The following is a 17,185-nucleotide window of genomic DNA, read 5'->3' as shown; positions in this document are numbered from 1 at the left end:
AGAGTAATTTTATTCACCTTGAGGAATAGTTTAATTTTGCCAGCTGTAAGCATCACGTTTTGCCTGGACTATTATTAATGGGACAACGCGCTGACGTCACGTGCGAGGAGAAAGTAGCATCTTGTACATAGTTTTGTGCAATAGGATGTTATTGTCTGGGGAGGTGCTCGTGTTTTTAATTCTGATTACAGGTTTGATGTCAAACGGGTGGAGCAGCCATAGGTGCTGGCAGCGTCAATCAACAATCTTTAAAAGCTAGAGGACGCTGCCACCTTGTTGCCTGATAAGCTTGTTTGGTTCCACGGTCAGTTGTTTTTTGCATTTGTTCGATAATTATCTGTGATCATCGGCTCATGACTTGTTTTTGCTCTCATTCCAGGACCTGTTTTATGAGCGGCCCTTGGATTCAGCGCCTGCATCCTTCCGAGCTTCCTCTTCTCACGTTTGCTATCTTGGCTTAGCTGCGTTGAGCAGCGCATTTTACGCCAGTCTTGTTCTGTTGTGTGGTCGCTAATAAGTATTATTCATCGCAACCAGAGTTTGTCTGCTCGAATATTAACTCTTACAATGTGGTAACAGAGTTATTAAGTGGATTATTTTTTGGGAGAAGTAATTTGTTATTGTGAGCAATTAATTTTACAAATAAAGGTTATTGAGACTGATTATGAGATAACAATTTTAATAAACATTCCTAATGGGTTTATGTTGATATCTTTTAGATTGTTGAGCAACAGCAGACAAGCGGCATCTGGACACCCAGCTTTCTGTGGAGCTGATTATGTTGAGAGACAAACGCAGCACGATGAATCGTAAGTTATAGTGGAAATGTTATGAATTGTACTGGTCTAAGGAAACATGTTGGTGCTAATTTATTGTATTGTTGTTGTTGTTGTTTTTTTTTTTTATAGGTCGGGGTACTGGGTACCGTCATCGTGTATGCCAATGGCCAGTTTCGCAGCTGACAGGAAAATGTCACAAAATGGTCATTCCACCCAAGTCTTCTGATAAGAAGGTAGCTTTTTTTTTTTTTTTTTTTTCTGATACAATATTTTATGAATATAAATACTGTTAATGCAGTCATGGTAGACAGATGATATAAGTAAAGATCGGTAAAAGCAAAAATGTACTAATGTGATCTAATTTTCTGACTTGTTGCAGTTTGCTCTTCTTGTGGGAGATTCCCATCTACGAGCCATAGCTGATGGTTTTGTGAAGATGCCAGAGGGAGATCTGTACTTTGGCATTATGTCTACTCCGGGTGCTACTGCGATGGAAGAGAAGATGGAGCTTGCTAACGTGAAGTTGCCCCAAGTGCCTGATGTGGTGTGTGTCCTTGCTCCCAGCAACGATCTGACACAGACCAAGAGTCATGAAAGAGCTGGTGTTGGATTCAGGAAACTGTTGGCTGTTGCGCTTAGTCAGTGCTCCAATGTAAGTGTGTAGTTACACTACATTATGATGACATGACCTGTTTTGTTGCAGTAACATTTGTGTATTATGTCACAGATGAATTCTGTCTAATGACATTTTTTTTTTTTTTTTTTTTTGGGGAATAGGTTGTAGTTGTGGATTTTCCTCCACGTTACAACATGGAGATGTATCCTCAGGAGATGCTGCGTCAGGAGTACAGACGTGTTGCTGCTGAAGTGGGAGTAAAGTATCTGTCTGCAGTGGAGCATTTCTCCTTGGATAAATCTGAACTGTGGGCCCAAGATGGTGTAAGTTGTTAGATCAATGTCATAGTCAGCTGTCTGATCTGTTTAAAGTTTACTTGTAGGGCTGTAACGATACAAAAATTCATGACACGATTCGTATTATTTTTGAGCCATGATTGGATACACAAAACGATTTTGTTTAAATGTGAAAAATATTTTCCAGTACTTAAATTACATTAACACTAACAATTTATGGAAGGAGTCACCTAAAATGTAACACTAATGCGCAAAAATGATACAATTCTATACCCCACCCCCAAAATATAATAACAATAATAATAATGCTCTTTGGGGGGATGATTCTTTGAGCCAAAAAATTAGGCGGGTGGAAAAAAAAGTAAGATTTTGACAGGTTTAGACATTTAAACTTGTGTTGCTGATTTAAAAGTACAAGTAAAAGTTTTTTCTCTTTATGAAAAAATAATGAACAAATGGACTTTTGACAGTAATACAAAATCTAAATGAATTAGTGATTGTATAAAATAGATGTAACAAAGTAAATATTTAGTTCAATTAATAAGACTGGTATGTTTGATGTTTGAAATGATTATATGAATTAAATATGTCTGATATTTACAGGTTCATTTGTCTGACACTGATGGAATGCCTATCCTCGTTCAACTGCTGTGGAAGGCGTCATATACGGTGAGTTTGATAGATCTGCATCATGAGACTTAATAGAAGTGTTTTTTGGGGGGCGTTGCAAGTTCTCAAGATAGCTACTATCTGTAGCTATTTAAGTATTGGAAGTGTATGTGGTTGTATGTTAATTGGTAACTTGTACATGGTGTCTATTTTGTTGCTTTTTTTTACTATCAGGCAACACGTGACGTGGTTCAAGTCCCTCGGCCTGTGACTGTTCCTGTTAGATCAGCATTGAAGTGTGTTCCTGCTACAGTAGCACCTGAAAAAAGTTCTGCCATTGTGAGGGGAGTTGAGGTTACACCACCTCCTGCAGTGAACCTTGATGAGTGGACAGTGGTTGGCTCAAAGGTAAAAAATAAATAAATGAATCTAATGATCATTAATAATTGAAAGAAGGGACATGTAGTAAAAATACAGCACATATATATCACATTCATGAAATGTTTATATTTAAATGTGATACTAACAATTTTCACCTTTACCACAGCGGCGCGCAATGGGATCAAGTTCATCTCATGTACCTCCCAAGAGAGAAAGTCTTCACCAGCAGGTATTCAATGTTTGTTTTCCATAAATGTACATTTGCTGTTATTTAAGAAAGCCTTCACCAGCATGTATTCAGTGTTTGTTTTCCATAAATGTAAATTTGCTGTTATTTAAGAAAAACTGTAATGTGTTTTGTATCTGTATTTAGCCTGTGGTGAGAGACTGCTTCATCCCACTAAACCCTGTCCGGTTCAGCCATGCCCTACTTGAGGAGATGGACAAACTTACTCCATCAGCTCTACAGCAACCAGATGTGACGGCTGTTCCAAGACGCAACCCGGTAATGTTATAGACTTGATTTAAGATAACAAATTGTGATGTTTTAAAATTAAGTGGTAATATAATAAATTTTAAAATTTTCCGAAAAGTAATGGATGTATTTATTTCCATTTAGTTGCTGTGTAAGAAGCAGAGGTCCATGGTGGCTGAGGTCAAGCGGAGACCCAATCAACGACAGGTTAGTAATATACACTGGAGTACCAACAGAGATAAGGGGTTGTACAGTGCATCACAAAAGTGAGTACACCCCCTCGCATTTCTGCAGATATAGTTCAATATCTTTTCATGGGACAACACTGACAAAATGACAGTTTGTCACGATGAATAGTATGTGTATTAATTAGAGCTGTCCCGACTAGTCGACGTCATCGATGACGTTAATCAGTCGACGAGCACAACATCCCGTCGACGGTTAATGAAGGGTTAAAAAAATATATGCGTGGAAAGTTAGAATGTCGGATGCTCTGTTTGCAAGTGGGGAAAGCGGCACAAAGCCAAAAAAAGCGCACCAGAGTGTCCAAAACATTGACTTATTTCAAAGAAACAAAGGAGAGTACACTCTTCTGTCCTGTCTCTTCAATGCCAAGCTTGGCTGCACGTCGGCTGTGAATAAACACCTCAAGCGCCTTCACCCAGTTTGTAATTTTTTTTTTTTTTTTGTACACCAGAGGGTGCTGTCGCCTTACTAAATAATAATGTTTCATTGACAATGGGCCTATAAGTGCTATGAGTATTGTTCTTAATGCTAATTGAAAGGTTTATTTCATGTTATGGTTTATTTTATGGTATAGAAAATTATATAAGGTTAAAAGGTCATAAATATATACAGTGATTGTACTCAAGGGAGAGATTGTCAATGATAAGGTAATAAATTAAGGTAAAGGCAATTCATATAGGCAATTCATTGATATATAAATAAGGTTTAAAAGGAAAAGGTGAAAAGTTTTTGTTAATTTCTAATTGTGTTGCTTTATTTGTGTGCACCGTAGTTCTTACGGTGTGTTTACATCAAGGATGGAATAAAAGTTGTAAACCATCAGTTTAAGAGACCATCTTTTCAATCGGGATGCTACACCAGTTAATTCTATCAGCATTTGAACTCATTGTTTATTTGTGATTTATTATTGTTATTTACGTGTTTATTTGTACTTTAATAAATAATTTGAGTGTTCCAATATGTTTTGTGTGAATTGATAAGCGTCAACAAAAATTTCATTGCTAAATTAGTTTAAAAAAAAAAAAATAAATTAATTAATTATTAGATTAGTCGACTAATCGTAAAAATAGTCTGCTGACTAATCGGGAGAAAATTAGTCGTTTGGGACAGCCCTAGTATTAATATCTAAACCCCTGGTAACAAAAGTGAGTACACCTTTTTGAAAAAACACAAAGACAGCGGTCATCCACGTCGCCACACAGGACGAGAGCTCTCGTCCTGTGTGGCGACGTGGATGACCGCTGTCTTTGCGCTTTGCCCATACGCTTTGGATGGCTTGTTTTTTCCTGTCCGGTCCATGGAAGACTTTGCTAGACTCTTCAAGCCTATCCGGTCTGGTCAGGGCAACCTAGCGGTGTTAACAAATGACCTGTACAACACAAAGGACGCAAAACTCTTCTATTCATCAGACGCACTCATTGACGCCGTAGTCACTTTGACATCATCGCAACGCAGAAGCATAACTCAAGCTTTATCCAACAACTATGCCTGTCGCTATAACAAATTTCAGTAATCAATATATTGTCTCCTAAATTACTGCAATATGCAATGTTATTGCCGTTTTTGTAACTTATTCAAACATGAATATTGGGACAATACATCCTAATCACTTATTGAAATGTAGAAAAATTGTTCTTGGATAAAACACGAGCTTAAAATTTATAAATATTAAATAAAAACACTGCATAATGATTCATTTTAGAGTTGGTTATGTGCAGAATATGAAATGGGTGAGAAACCCACTGTCATTTTTGTTGTTCGCCACTTGGAGCCCATTAAGTGTTAATTTAATCCAAAATGACTGTCATCTTGTACTGCAAAGTGCTCATGCAACAAATTTGAAGCAAAGTTATTAAACATATCATGGCCAATAAAATTTTTCATAATGGGTGTCATTTTTAAATTTATTCTTAGTGTAGAACCTGAAGTATATACGATTGCCTCCAGAAATCTGAACATAAAACGCTTTTATTTTGAAATGTTCACATGAACTATGTTACCAAAGACACTAACCGTAAACTTTACCGTCAGTAAAAAGAAAGCACCTCTCTGTCGTCATGCATGTTGTATCAATAAGTTTTTTTTTTTTTTTGTTCGCATCGGTTGCAAATTCTTTAATCCAGTGCCAGTGAGTCTTCATGTTTAATGTGTCACCTTTTAACTGCAATTTTGCATTGTGGAGTCATGTTTTGTAGCAGTATAAAGTGGTTAGTACATAGTCTTTTTTTCCATTAGCCTCAATGTAGCAATGCTAATGTTTTACAATGTTTAATATAGAAGTGTTTCCTTGTTTTGTATGTCTGAACTTTAATTCCACTGTGTGTTGATGGCCAATAAACATTTGTGAAATCTGGACTCTCATTTGTAATCAACATGCACATGTGCCGAGTGCATGCAGCACACGCAAGCACATATACACGTGGCGATAAATCGCAGCTGGGAAAATGATTGCCATCATTTTTATTTCTTGTGCGATATTTTGTCTTATTGCATATCGCGACAGGTCAACCACAAATTAAGAGATTATTTTATATCATGTATTTTTTTCTTTTACAGAGGGGCGCATCCAGTGCTGTTGTGAAGTCACCTGGAATGAGTAGTGTGAAGGTGCAGTTTGTTGACAATGATCGCTCGCAAGGAGGCAACAAAGGTAAGTGTGTTGAGGAACATCGCTTGCAAGGAGGCAACAAAGGTAAGACTAAGTCTCTTTCTGTTAGGGTTCGTGATATTAAGAGGTCAGTTCGTGGGAGTTTCCACCAAGGAGACGCTCGGTTTGAATTTAGAGGTGTTCAGTGTATGGCTATTAGTCTAGTAGCTGTCGCTAAACATACCACCCACAGTGTGTTTTCATGGCAGTCAGCTGACCTTGATCGGGTTGTAACATTGGGTGATGAGTTGTATTCTTCTCTGAGAAAGAATAATAAGATCAGTGGAGGATCTGAGCTTCTTTGTGTTCCAGATTTACCCAAGCAGCAAGTTATTGATGGCGAGAGTTTTGACTTTGAATATGGTGATTTTGTAACTGGTGATGTAAATGTGGTTAGTGGAGACCTTGTTGTGGCAGGAGTGTTGACTCCTTTAAAGGATGGTTTGGCACAGATTTGTGGAAAGTATGACACTTGCTTTCTGACATTGAATTGCAATACTTGTGCAATAATTAAGGAGAATGGAATGTACGCTGTGGTAGATTCTCATTCTCGTAATACAAATGGGATGGTTGATGTAAATGGATTCAGTGTTGTTGTGGTGTACTGGTGCCTTGATCTTGTGTTTGACCATTTTGTCAAGTTAGCAAATATGATGAACCTAACACAGAACTTTTTTGAGATTGCAGGTGTACGCGTTATTCCCACTGCTCCCGCCGTCAACTCCACATTGCTCTTTGGCTCTACTGTTACACAGACTGAGCAAGTAATATTTCCCAGCAATGATCTTCCAGATGTTTTTATCAGTAATGTAACAGAAAAAGAACTACAATTTGTCCCTCTAAGGGAAAATGTAGCACAAGTGCTGTGTACACGGTTAAATATTGAATTACAAAAGGTTGATTCAAAATCTACCCAAGTTGGCCATTTAGGTAAACCTTGTAAAAATGAGAAAGTAGTTGGTGATGGGAATTGTTTCTTCAGAGCAGTCAGTCAGGCCGTCAGCGGTACGCAAAACTATCATAGAAAGATTAGACTTGCAGTAGTGAAGCAGATAGAAAAAAATGCAATCTTGTATCAGGGTCTTCTGAGAAGTGAGTATTCCTCTGTGGCTGAATACTTGAGCAATTCAAAAATGGGTTATGTTGGTAGTTGGGCTACAGAAATTGAGATTCAAGCAGCTGCCGATTATTTAGAAATGAGTATATTTACATATCATCAGGATCGCTGGATTGAATATACTTGTAGTGCAATGCAGTTTTCCAATCAGGCACTGTATTTAGAAAATGTAAATGCCAACCATTATGAAAATGTAGTATGCGTTCATCTGCCACAAAGTCACAAATGTTATGGCTATTGTGAAGTATACACAACTCCATCAGTCTACAATATCAGACGACAGACTAAAAAAGACAGCAATGTGATTGATTCAAATCGTGTGACTTCAAATGTAAGTAGTATAGTAGATGCTGATGTGGACACACAAGTGCAAAGACCTGGTATTTGTGTCTCTAATTATTTGAAAAACAAGTATAACAGGCATAAAAGAATTAAATATCAGGAAGATTCATCCTATAGGAATGTACGTAGTAAATTGAATAAAATGGCCTATATTTCACAGCAAGACGGTGTACAAAGCAAGAATAAGAAGAAATACCATGAAGATAGAATTTATCAAGAAAAACAAAAAAAAAGAGGTATCCAAAAATATAAGGACGATGCTTTGTTTAAACAACATTTAAAAGCACGCGGTATCCAAAAATATAAGGACGATGCTTTGTATAAAGAACATTTAAAATCACGCGGTATCCAAAAATATAAGAACGATGCTTTGTATAAAGAACATTTAAAATCACGTGGTATCCAAAAATATAAGAACGATGCTTTGTATAAAGAACATTTAAAATCACGTGGTATCCAAAAATATAAGAACGATGCTTTGTATAAAGAACATTTAAAATCACGTGGTATCCAAAAATATAAGGACGATGCTTTGTATAAAGAACATTTAAAATCACGTAGTATCCAAAAATATAAGGACGATGCTTTGTTTAAACAATATTTAAAAGCACGCGGTATCCAAAAATATAAGGACGATGCTTTGTATAAACAACATTTAAAAGCACGTGGTATCCAAAAATATAAGGACAATGCTTTGTATAAACAAAATTTAAAAGCACGCGGTATCCAAAAATATAAGGACAATGCTTTGTATAAACAGAATATTAGGGCTTACAGCAAAGCTAAGTACAGTGCCAATTTGGAGCATCGCAACCGTGTTAGAAAATCAAACAGGTTGAAAAAGCAAGAAATTAAAGAAAAGTCTGAACAGTTTGATTTTGTCATGAAACAATTTCTTGATAAAGTCAAGCACGGTCCAGATTTTGTTTGCTGTGTTTGTCATAGGTTGTTGTTTAAAAATCAAGTTTTAGGGTGCAAAATAGATGATTACAAAACCAAAGCTATAGCTTCAGTAGCATTAAAGTGCATCACTGAAGACTATTTACACCAATGTAGTGGAAAGTGTGATTTGCCCTGTCAGTATACAGATACAGCCAGAGGTCAACTTTGGATTTGTTATTGTTGTCATTGTAAAATTAATAAAGGTGAGGTTCCCCCTGAGAGTAGAATTAATAATCTTGAACTTGAGCCTATTCCAGCAGAATTGGCTTGTTTAAATAGTTTAGAACAGCATTTGATTGCTTTACATATTCCATTCATGAAGATGTTAGCATTGCCTAAAGGTGGGCAAAATGGAGTTCATGGTCCTGTTACTTGTGTTCCTGCTAACATCGTGCAGACTGATAATTTACTTCCTCGTAATGAAATGGATGGTTCTTTAATTGGAGTTAAATTGAAACGTAAACTAACATATAAAGGACATTATGAATATCAATTTGTTGATAGTGTGCGAATTAGGCAGGCATTGCAATATCTTAAACTAAATAATAAGCATTACAAAGATATAGAATTTAATAATGCATGGCTGAATACCTTTTGTAAGGGAACTGAAGTGGAAACTACAGGGAATGAAAATGATGGCCATGTAAAAAGTCTAGAAGCATCTCCAGATTTGGCTGAAGATGAACTGCTGCATGACAGGCAACAACACTGTATGTTTCAAGACACATGTCTTATGCCAGTGGACATTGGTCAGGAAGTGTTGGACCAGTATGTTGATAATGTATTAAATGTAGCTCCAGCTGAGGGAAACAATCCAGTCAAATTGCTTTCAGATATGACTAATGAAGCAAAGTGCTTTCCAGTATTGTTTCCTCAAGGAATTAACACATTTCATGAACGAAGGCAGCACAAATTAACATTGGCACGTTATTTTAACAACAGAATTTTACATGCTGATGGTAGATTTGCCCGTAATGTAGAATACATATTTTATGCTCAGTACATGTCAGAGTTACAACAAGTTATTTCAAATGTGTCAATAGCATTAAGAAAAGGGAAGGGTAGGCAATGTTTCCAACAAGTCGATGTTAACATTTTAAATGATGATGCATTTTTTAAAAATCTGTTGGAGTTTGACAATGGGTATCGTTTTCTTAAACCTATTAGAGGGACTCCAGCATTCTGGCAGGCAGCACAGAGTGATTTGTTGGCTTGTGTTCGACAGCTCGGCGTTCCTACTTGGTTTTGTTCATTTTCCTCTGCTGATATGCGTTGGAAAAATCTTCTGTGTAGCATTTTAATGCAGGAAGGTCGAACAGAAACATTGGAACAGTTAGAATGGGCTGACAGGTGTGAACTTTTGCGTCACAATCCTGTCACAGCCGCAAGAATGTTTGATTTTCGTTGGCATTGTTTCTTAAGGGAGGTTCTCATGTCTCCTGCAGAACCTATTGGTAAAATTAAAGACTACTTTTACCGCATTGAATTTCAACAGCGTGGTTCTCCTCATGTTCATTGTTTGTTCTGGATAGAAAATGCCCCAGTGATTAATAAAAACAGTGATGAAGAGGTTGTTGCATTTATTGACAAGTATGTCACTTGTGAGCTGCCAACACAAGACAAAGAGTTACTTGACATTGTGACAAATGTACAGCAACATTCAAAACGACATTCAAAAACTTGTCAAAAGAAAAACAAAGTTTGTCGTTTTAATTTTCCCAGACCACCATCATGCAGAACATTTATATGCCATGAGAAAAGTGTAGAAAATCTGGAGACGTGCATGTGTCATGCTGAAAACGCAGATGACAAGACTCCCTGTGATTGTAAAAAAGACAAAGTTTCCAAAGAGCAAGCAGCAACAATCCTGGCTTCAGTCAAAAAAGCTCTTTCTGATGAAACCAAAATCTTTGAGAGTCTGGAGCATTTGTTTCAGAGTGTAAATGTCAGTCAGGAAGTTTTTGAAGAGGCCTATAAATCCTGTGCTCGAGGCACACAAATAGTAATGAAAAGAGAGATTAATGAAGTTTGGATCAATCAGTACAGTAAGCCACTTTTAAAGTGCTGGAATGCTAACATGGACATCCAGTTTGTTGCAGATGCATATGCATGCGTGGTGTACATTATTTCTTATATCTCAAAAGCAGAGAGAGAAATAGGACTGTTGTTGGGGAATGCACAAAGAGAAGCAGCTGGAGGAAATGTGAGTGCAAAAGAAGCCTTAAAGAACCTTGGCAGTGTTTACCTGCACAACAGAGATGTGTGCGCTCAGGAGGCTGTATACAGGTTGACACCAAATTTACATCTCAAGGAATGTTCAAGGAAGGTTGTCTTTGTTCCAACAGGTGACAATGTGGTCAAAATGAGTCTGCCTTTAAGTGTATTAAAGCAAAAGGCACTATCACATGATCTTACCGCTGAAAACATTTGGATGATGAGTTTGGTTGACCGTTACAAGAATAGGCCAGACAATGCTGTGTTTACTGACATGTGCCTGGCAACTTTTGCTTCTGAATATCGTATTCTGAGCAAAAACGAGAAATCGCAACTACAGATTAGATTGAAAAATGATTGTGGATTTGTCACGAAAAGAATTAGAACACAGCCTGCTGTTGTTCGGTACATGCGCTTTTCAAAGACAAAAAATCCAGAATTATTTTATCGTAGTATCATGCAGTTGTTCCTTCCCTATCGTGCAGATGCGCAACTTAAACCTCCCAAATGTGAAACTTTTGAACAGTTTTACAATAATGGCCAAGTAAAGTTTTTCGATGGGTCCAGACATCCGGTCAAGTTTGTTGTTGACACCAATAGAAGCAAATTTGAACTTGAAGCAGATCAGCTGGATGACTTTCAAAAGTCAGTTGAAAGCAATGGTGAACTGGAAGATGCCTGGTGTGAGTTGTGTCCTGAGCAGGAATTAGAGCGTTTAGAGACTCTGCAATTGAGGACCCAACAAGAACAGCCAGATGTGGAACTTTTAGAATGTATTCCTGAATTAGCAGTCAATTGCCCACAAATTTCCCATTTAGAAAAGAGAAACATCTTGTCGAGAAAAGATGGTTTGGCATTGATTCGGTCTTTGAATGATACACAACGTTGTATTTTTTATAATATTCGACAGTGGTGCATTCAAAAAGTAATAGGGGAAAAACCAGCACCACTACATGTATTCATTACGGGTGGTGCTGGTACTGGAAAAAGCCATTTAATCAAGGCCATCCAGTATGAGGCAACAAGATTGTTGTCTACTGTGTGTAGTCAACCTGATAGCATGTGTGTTTTATTAACAGCTCCCACAGGTATTGCTGCTTTTAATCTTCAGGCATCAACAATTCATGCCACCTTTAGCATAGGAAAGGATGTACGCTTACCGTATACTCCTTTGGGTGAAGAGAAGTTAAATTCTCTACGCGCCAAATACAATGATCTGAAGATCCTAATCATTGATGAGATCTCCATGGTAGATCACAGGTTGTTAACGTACATCCATGGGAGACTGAGACAAATTAAACAAACTGGTGATTTTTCACCATTTGGAAATGTCAGTGTCCTTGCTGTAGGGGACTTTTACCAGCTGCCTCCCGTTAAAGGGAAACCCCTGTATGTTACTGACCCAGGTGTTGACCTATGGTCCTCTTTATTTAAGGTTGTGGAACTGAACACTGTTGTTCGGCAGCAAGATCAGTTGTTTGCAAAGTTATTGAACAGAATCAGAACTCGGTCCAAAGAAACTCCAATGCTACTCAGTGATATTGAGACACTTAAGCACTGTGAAAGTGGTGAAGTCAGCTCAGCATTGCATATCTTCCCGACAAATAAACAAGTAAATCAACACAATCTTCAGGAGTTATTCAGGACTTGCCCTGAATATGTTAAAGTAGAAGCTCAAGATTTTGTTCACAACAAGAAAACGGGAAATCTCGAGTTGATTAGTGGACATCATGCGAAGGCATATAACACATGTTTGGAGGAAACTCTACTATTGGGAATAAATGCACGTGTTATGTTGTGCAAGAATGTGGATGTTGTGGATGGTCTAGTAAATGGGGTGTGTGGCACTGTGACGCATATCATAACCTCAGACAACAGCTTTCCTCAAAGGGTGTATGTCAAGTTTGATAAAGATCAGGTTGGTTCACAGAGGAGGAAACAATCAGCTACTGCTTCTGTTGATCTGATGGCCTCTACATACATAGAGCCAGAAGAGGAAAAGGTCACTAGTAAAGGTGGATTACGTCGACAATTTCCACTTAAACTGGCTTGGGCTTGTACAGTACATAAAGTACAGGGCCTAACAGTAGACAGTGCTGTGGTGTCTTTGAATAAAATATTTTCAGCAGGACAAGCATATGTGGCGTTAAGCCGCGTGAGAAGCTTGTCTGGATTAATTATTCAAGACTTTGCAGAGGAACACATTTATTGTAAAAACAACATTAAGGAGGCAATTCAGAGAATGCCTCCTTTTTTTGTTGAATCCGCACCAAGTCAACCACATACCTTCTCTGTGTTTTTGATGAATGTGCAAGGACTGATTGAGCATGCGCCAGATTTAGCTATATGCACAGAGCACTTACAGCCTAACTGTATTGCGGTAACAGAAACATGGCTACCAAACCTTCCAGCATCTGAGATCATAAAGGTTGATGGCTATCGTTTTCACAGCTGTCCACGAACTTTATCATATTCTGGCAATAATCCTCTGTTTATAAATTTGCAATCCCAACAACATGGAGGTGTTGGCGTATTTAGTGCAAATGATGTCACCTTTGACATAATTCAGGTACCACATTTCAATTTGGAGTGTGCAGTCAGCAAATATGGTCATCACGATATATTAGTTGCTGTCATTTATCGACCTCCATCTTATCACATGTCTTTGTTTAAAGAGCACCTCAGCAGGTTATTTGATTTGTTAGAGCCACTAAGTAACACCATTGCTGTCATGGGTGATTTTAATGAAGACATTCTAAAGTCCTCCAGCGTCTGTAAATTTGCTGAAGATAGGGGGTACGTTCAACTAGTCACACAGCCCACAACAGAAAGAGGCACATTGATTGACCATGTGTATGTAAAAACAACACAGTATGAGGTTGAGACTTCAGTTGTGCCTACCTACTTTAGTGACCATGAGGGCATTGTTTGCCATTTTAGGGACAAAAATAAGTGAAGTAATGAAATATTTATATGTAAATTGTTATTTATATAAGTGTAAAATGAAGTATATGAAAAACGGCGGGTTCTTTTTCCCTACATGACAACAGCAATGATCAATATGCTGTTGTATTGTAGGTTTTGCTATCCCTTCAGTGTTATGTCAAAAAAGCAAAAGACACTGGTAATGGTACTCCTGGTTTACTGGGATGGGGTTCAATTCCCTGCAGTGTCCTGCTGACTATGTCATTTTCCTGGAGGTAAAATTACCAAATATACAAATACTAATAAATAACTAATTAAAATGCAAAAATATTTTAAAAAACAAGCTTTTTTTCCCCCTACTTATAACAACATTGTTGATCAATATGCTATTGTATTGCAGGTTTTCTCTTCAGTGTAATGTAAAAAAAAAAACAACCAATAAAATATGTACATGCTAAATTTCTATGTTCAATATGTTGTACTTGGTCTGACGATGCACTGGTGGCTCTGCAGTACACTGACAACGCATTCAGCGTTAGGCCCACCTCTCGCAAGTTCACTACTGGAATAGGCTCAAGTCTGACTTGCGTCTCTGTGTCAAATTAAGTTGTATTGGAGATAAATATGTGGTATTAACACAATAAAAAAGGATGTAATGCAAAAAAATACAAGAAATTGTATAAATTTACAGTTTGATGTTGGAAAAATGTTACCTCTCCTGCATTTGCATTTTAAAAATGTTTTGCATTAAAATTGCAAATGTTTGTCTCTCCTGCAGAAAAAGTAGCAGAGCTTGAAGCAACAGAAGTCTCCAGTCCATCCCTGCCAGATATTCAGAAATGATACTTCCAACCATCTGTGATCTTTGTTCCAGTCCAATTTTTCACAGTACTACTGCTCTGTTTCCTACAGTTTTTAGTGCAGGTTGAAGTTATCTTCTCACTCCTCCCTTTCATTGTTCTTGTTCAGCTATTTTTAGTTTTCTCTCGCATTCTAGGTTTAGTTTATGGAATAATTTAAATTGTCATTTTTGACTGTGTGCTTTAAATGTATTGTTTTCACCATACTTCTGCCCATTCAGGTCTATGTAACCTTCTGAGATTTTGTTTGTTTCATATATTAAAAAAATATTTACCTGTTCTCTACTCCCCTTATTTTGTGGTCGCCTATCTTTGTGTCTCCACCAAGTGTGAAACATTCACATGAAATGATGTACTGTGAACATGAATATATTATGTACTTGATATTTACAGATGGCTTAGCTGTGAATATAGTTAAAATGATACTGTGCAATTTTGCACAAGGGATCAACTCCCAAAATTTAATTGCTCTACGTTAAACGTAATTGGAGAGGCATTTTTGAAAAATTCAAAGGGGCACTGTTAAACCATTTGTTACAATTCTTCACAAGATTGCAAAATTATTGAAATTTACGCCAAGCCACATAGATGTTCAAATATTGGTTTTCAAGCATGTTAAGGACTCAAATTCTGCAGCCACTAGTTGGCGTTGCAGACTCCCACCAAGTACGGGAAGTTTGGCGCACCTATCTTGCATATCTGCTAAGTTATGGCTGTTTAAAATGTGTGGCGAGACAAAATGGCTTTTCCTGTTCCCAATATGGGGCACCATGGCTAATGGGTAATATTTCAATGCATTTGTGTTCAAGCCGAGGTATCGCTCATGCATGCCATATATGAAATGGATTGCATGTTCTATCAGGAAATTATTGGTCATTAACTGAATTTGGCGTGTTGCCCAAAAAATGGCCGACTTTGGTACCCCAATCAGGTCAGGCCCATGAATGAAAACTCACCATTTTCATAAGTTAAGACCTCATATGTCTCCTGAACAGACTGACCAATTTTGAAGACAATCCAACTAGCCCCAGAGGCACCAAGGCCTCAAATTCTGCTGCCACTAGTTGGCGCTACAGAGTTGATGCAGATGACCACTACAGGACTCTTCAGGGTAAGACGCTGACCAAGCATGGCAAGTTTTGCGCAGATATCTTATATATCTGTCAAGTTATGACTGTTCAAAACTTGTGAGACAAAATGGCTACAATCATTATCACTTTCCTGTTTGTACCCCACCGCTTCAACGAAACCTAAATATTTTTCATCAGACACCTGAACACATGGCTTAAAGTTCCCCTGATACAGTTTTGAGGGCAATAGATTTTTTTCCCCTTAGAGGAGTAACCCGTCCCGTAAAAAAGGGCATTTCCTGTTCCCACTAGGAGGCGTTAGGCCTAATGGGTAATATTTCAATGCACCCGTGTTAAGGGTGGGATCCCGCACATACATGCCAGATATGAAAAAGATTGAAAGTTGTGTCAAGGAGCTATTAGTCATTTTGCCGAAAAAATGGCCAACTTTGGCACCACGCCCAGGTCAAACCCATGAATGAAAACGCACCAATTTGAAAATTTTAGATCTCCTATGTCTCCTGAATAGTCTCACCAAATTTGAAGATGATCCAACAAACTCCTTCTGTGACAAGGTCTCAAATGTGCACCCTGTTAATTGATAAAAATTTCACACTTGATCCAAAATACCTGATTTCCTGTTGGGTTTGGAATATGGGTTCAAGAGACTTTTTGGAGCAGTTTTGCACAAGGTATCGACTCCCCAAATTTCATTGCTCTACGTTAAAAAAACCTAATAGGAAACGCCTTTTTGAAAAATTCAAGGGGTCGCCACTGACCCATTTTGTTACATTTTTTTGTAATATTGCAAGATTATCGAAATCCACGCAAAGTCGCATGTATGTGCAAAATTTGGTGAGTTTTCGTGCATGTTCAGGCCTCCAAATGTAAACTATACTACAAATGGATAAAAATTTCACATTTGATCCAAAATACCCAATTTTCTGTTGGATTTGGAAAATGGTTGCAAGAGACTTTTTGGAACAGTTTTGCAATAGGTATGGACTCCCCAAACTTCATTGCTCGATGTTGAAAAAACCCAATAGGAAAGGCCTTTTTTAAAACTCCTTTCTGTCGCCACTAGTTGGCACTGTAGAGTTGATGCAAATGACCCTTACAAGACCCTTCAGGGTATGACTCTCAACAAGCACAGGAAGTTTGGCGCAGATATGTTGTATATCTGCAAAGTTATGACAGTTCAAAGTTTTTTGCGAGGCAAATTGTTGACGGTCATTTTCACTTTCCTGTTTGGACCCCTCCGCTTCAACGAAACCTCAATATTTTTCATCAAACACCTGAACACAGGTCTTAAGGCTCCTCTGATGCAGGTTTGAGCTCAACAGATTTTTTTCCCTTGGAGGGGGAACCTGTCTCGTAAAAAAAGGCATTTCCTGTTCTCACTAGGGGGCGCTAGGCCTAATGGGTAATATTTCAATGCACTCGTGTTAAGGGTGGGATACCGCACATACATGGCAGGTATGAAAAAGATTGAAAGTTGTGTCAAGGAATTATTAGTCATTTACTGAATTCGGTGTTTTCCTTTAAATGGCGAATAAAGGGTCGTCACGGCAACAGACAGAGACACGTGGACATGGGCCGTAAATAAGTATTTTAATAGGTGTTGAAACTACAATGACCAACCTGAAAAGAACTGGACATGTATTGG

At 37.9% G+C, this 17,185-nt stretch overlaps 2 protein-coding genes across 3 annotated transcripts in view; one reads left to right on the top strand and one right to left on the bottom strand.

Moving 5' to 3' along the window:
- Positions 1–17,185, bottom strand: part of clcn2c (chloride channel 2c) — a 194,984-nt gene that overhangs the window by 70,611 nt on the left and 107,188 nt on the right. The window lies entirely within an intron of this gene.
- Positions 1,574–14,418, top strand: LOC130917049 (uncharacterized). Of its 2 annotated transcripts, XM_057838102.1 has the most exons (8): positions 1,574–1,718; positions 2,295–2,360; positions 2,535–2,708; positions 2,848–2,910; positions 3,055–3,186; positions 3,301–3,363; positions 5,959–6,813; positions 14,368–14,418. In XM_057838102.1, exons 1-8 carry the CDS (start codon positions 1,590–1,592, stop codon positions 14,374–14,376), a joined length of 1,491 nt encoding a protein of 496 aa, XP_057694085.1. In that variant the 5' UTR covers positions 1,574–1,589; the 3' UTR covers positions 14,377–14,418. The 2 variants fall into 2 exon arrangements, with proteins under 2 accessions (XP_057694085.1, XP_057694084.1); XM_057838101.1 differs by lacking the exon at positions 14,368–14,418 and having other exon boundaries at positions 5,959–13,749.

This window comes from Corythoichthys intestinalis, chromosome 6 (genome assembly GCF_030265065.1).
Source record: "Corythoichthys intestinalis isolate RoL2023-P3 chromosome 6, ASM3026506v1, whole genome shotgun sequence".
Taxonomy (NCBI): domain Eukaryota; kingdom Metazoa; phylum Chordata; class Actinopteri; order Syngnathiformes; family Syngnathidae; genus Corythoichthys; species Corythoichthys intestinalis.
Note: the sequence above shows the minus strand (reverse complement) of the source record. Positions and strands in the feature narration are given on the sequence as shown.

Excerpts from the sequence above, each read along its gene's own strand:
- LOC130917049 (XM_057838101.1), top strand. The coding sequence starts at position 1,590 with ATGGAGATGTATCCTCAGGAGATGCTGCGTCAGGAGTACAGACGTGTT. Across the intron at positions 1,719-2,294 it reads AACTGTGGGCCCAAGATGGT|GTTCATTTGTCTGACACTGA; the intron begins GTAAGTTGTTAG and ends TGATATTTACAG. Across the intron at positions 2,911-3,054 it reads GAGAAAGTCTTCACCAGCAG|CCTGTGGTGAGAGACTGCTT; the intron begins GTATTCAATGTT and ends ATCTGTATTTAG.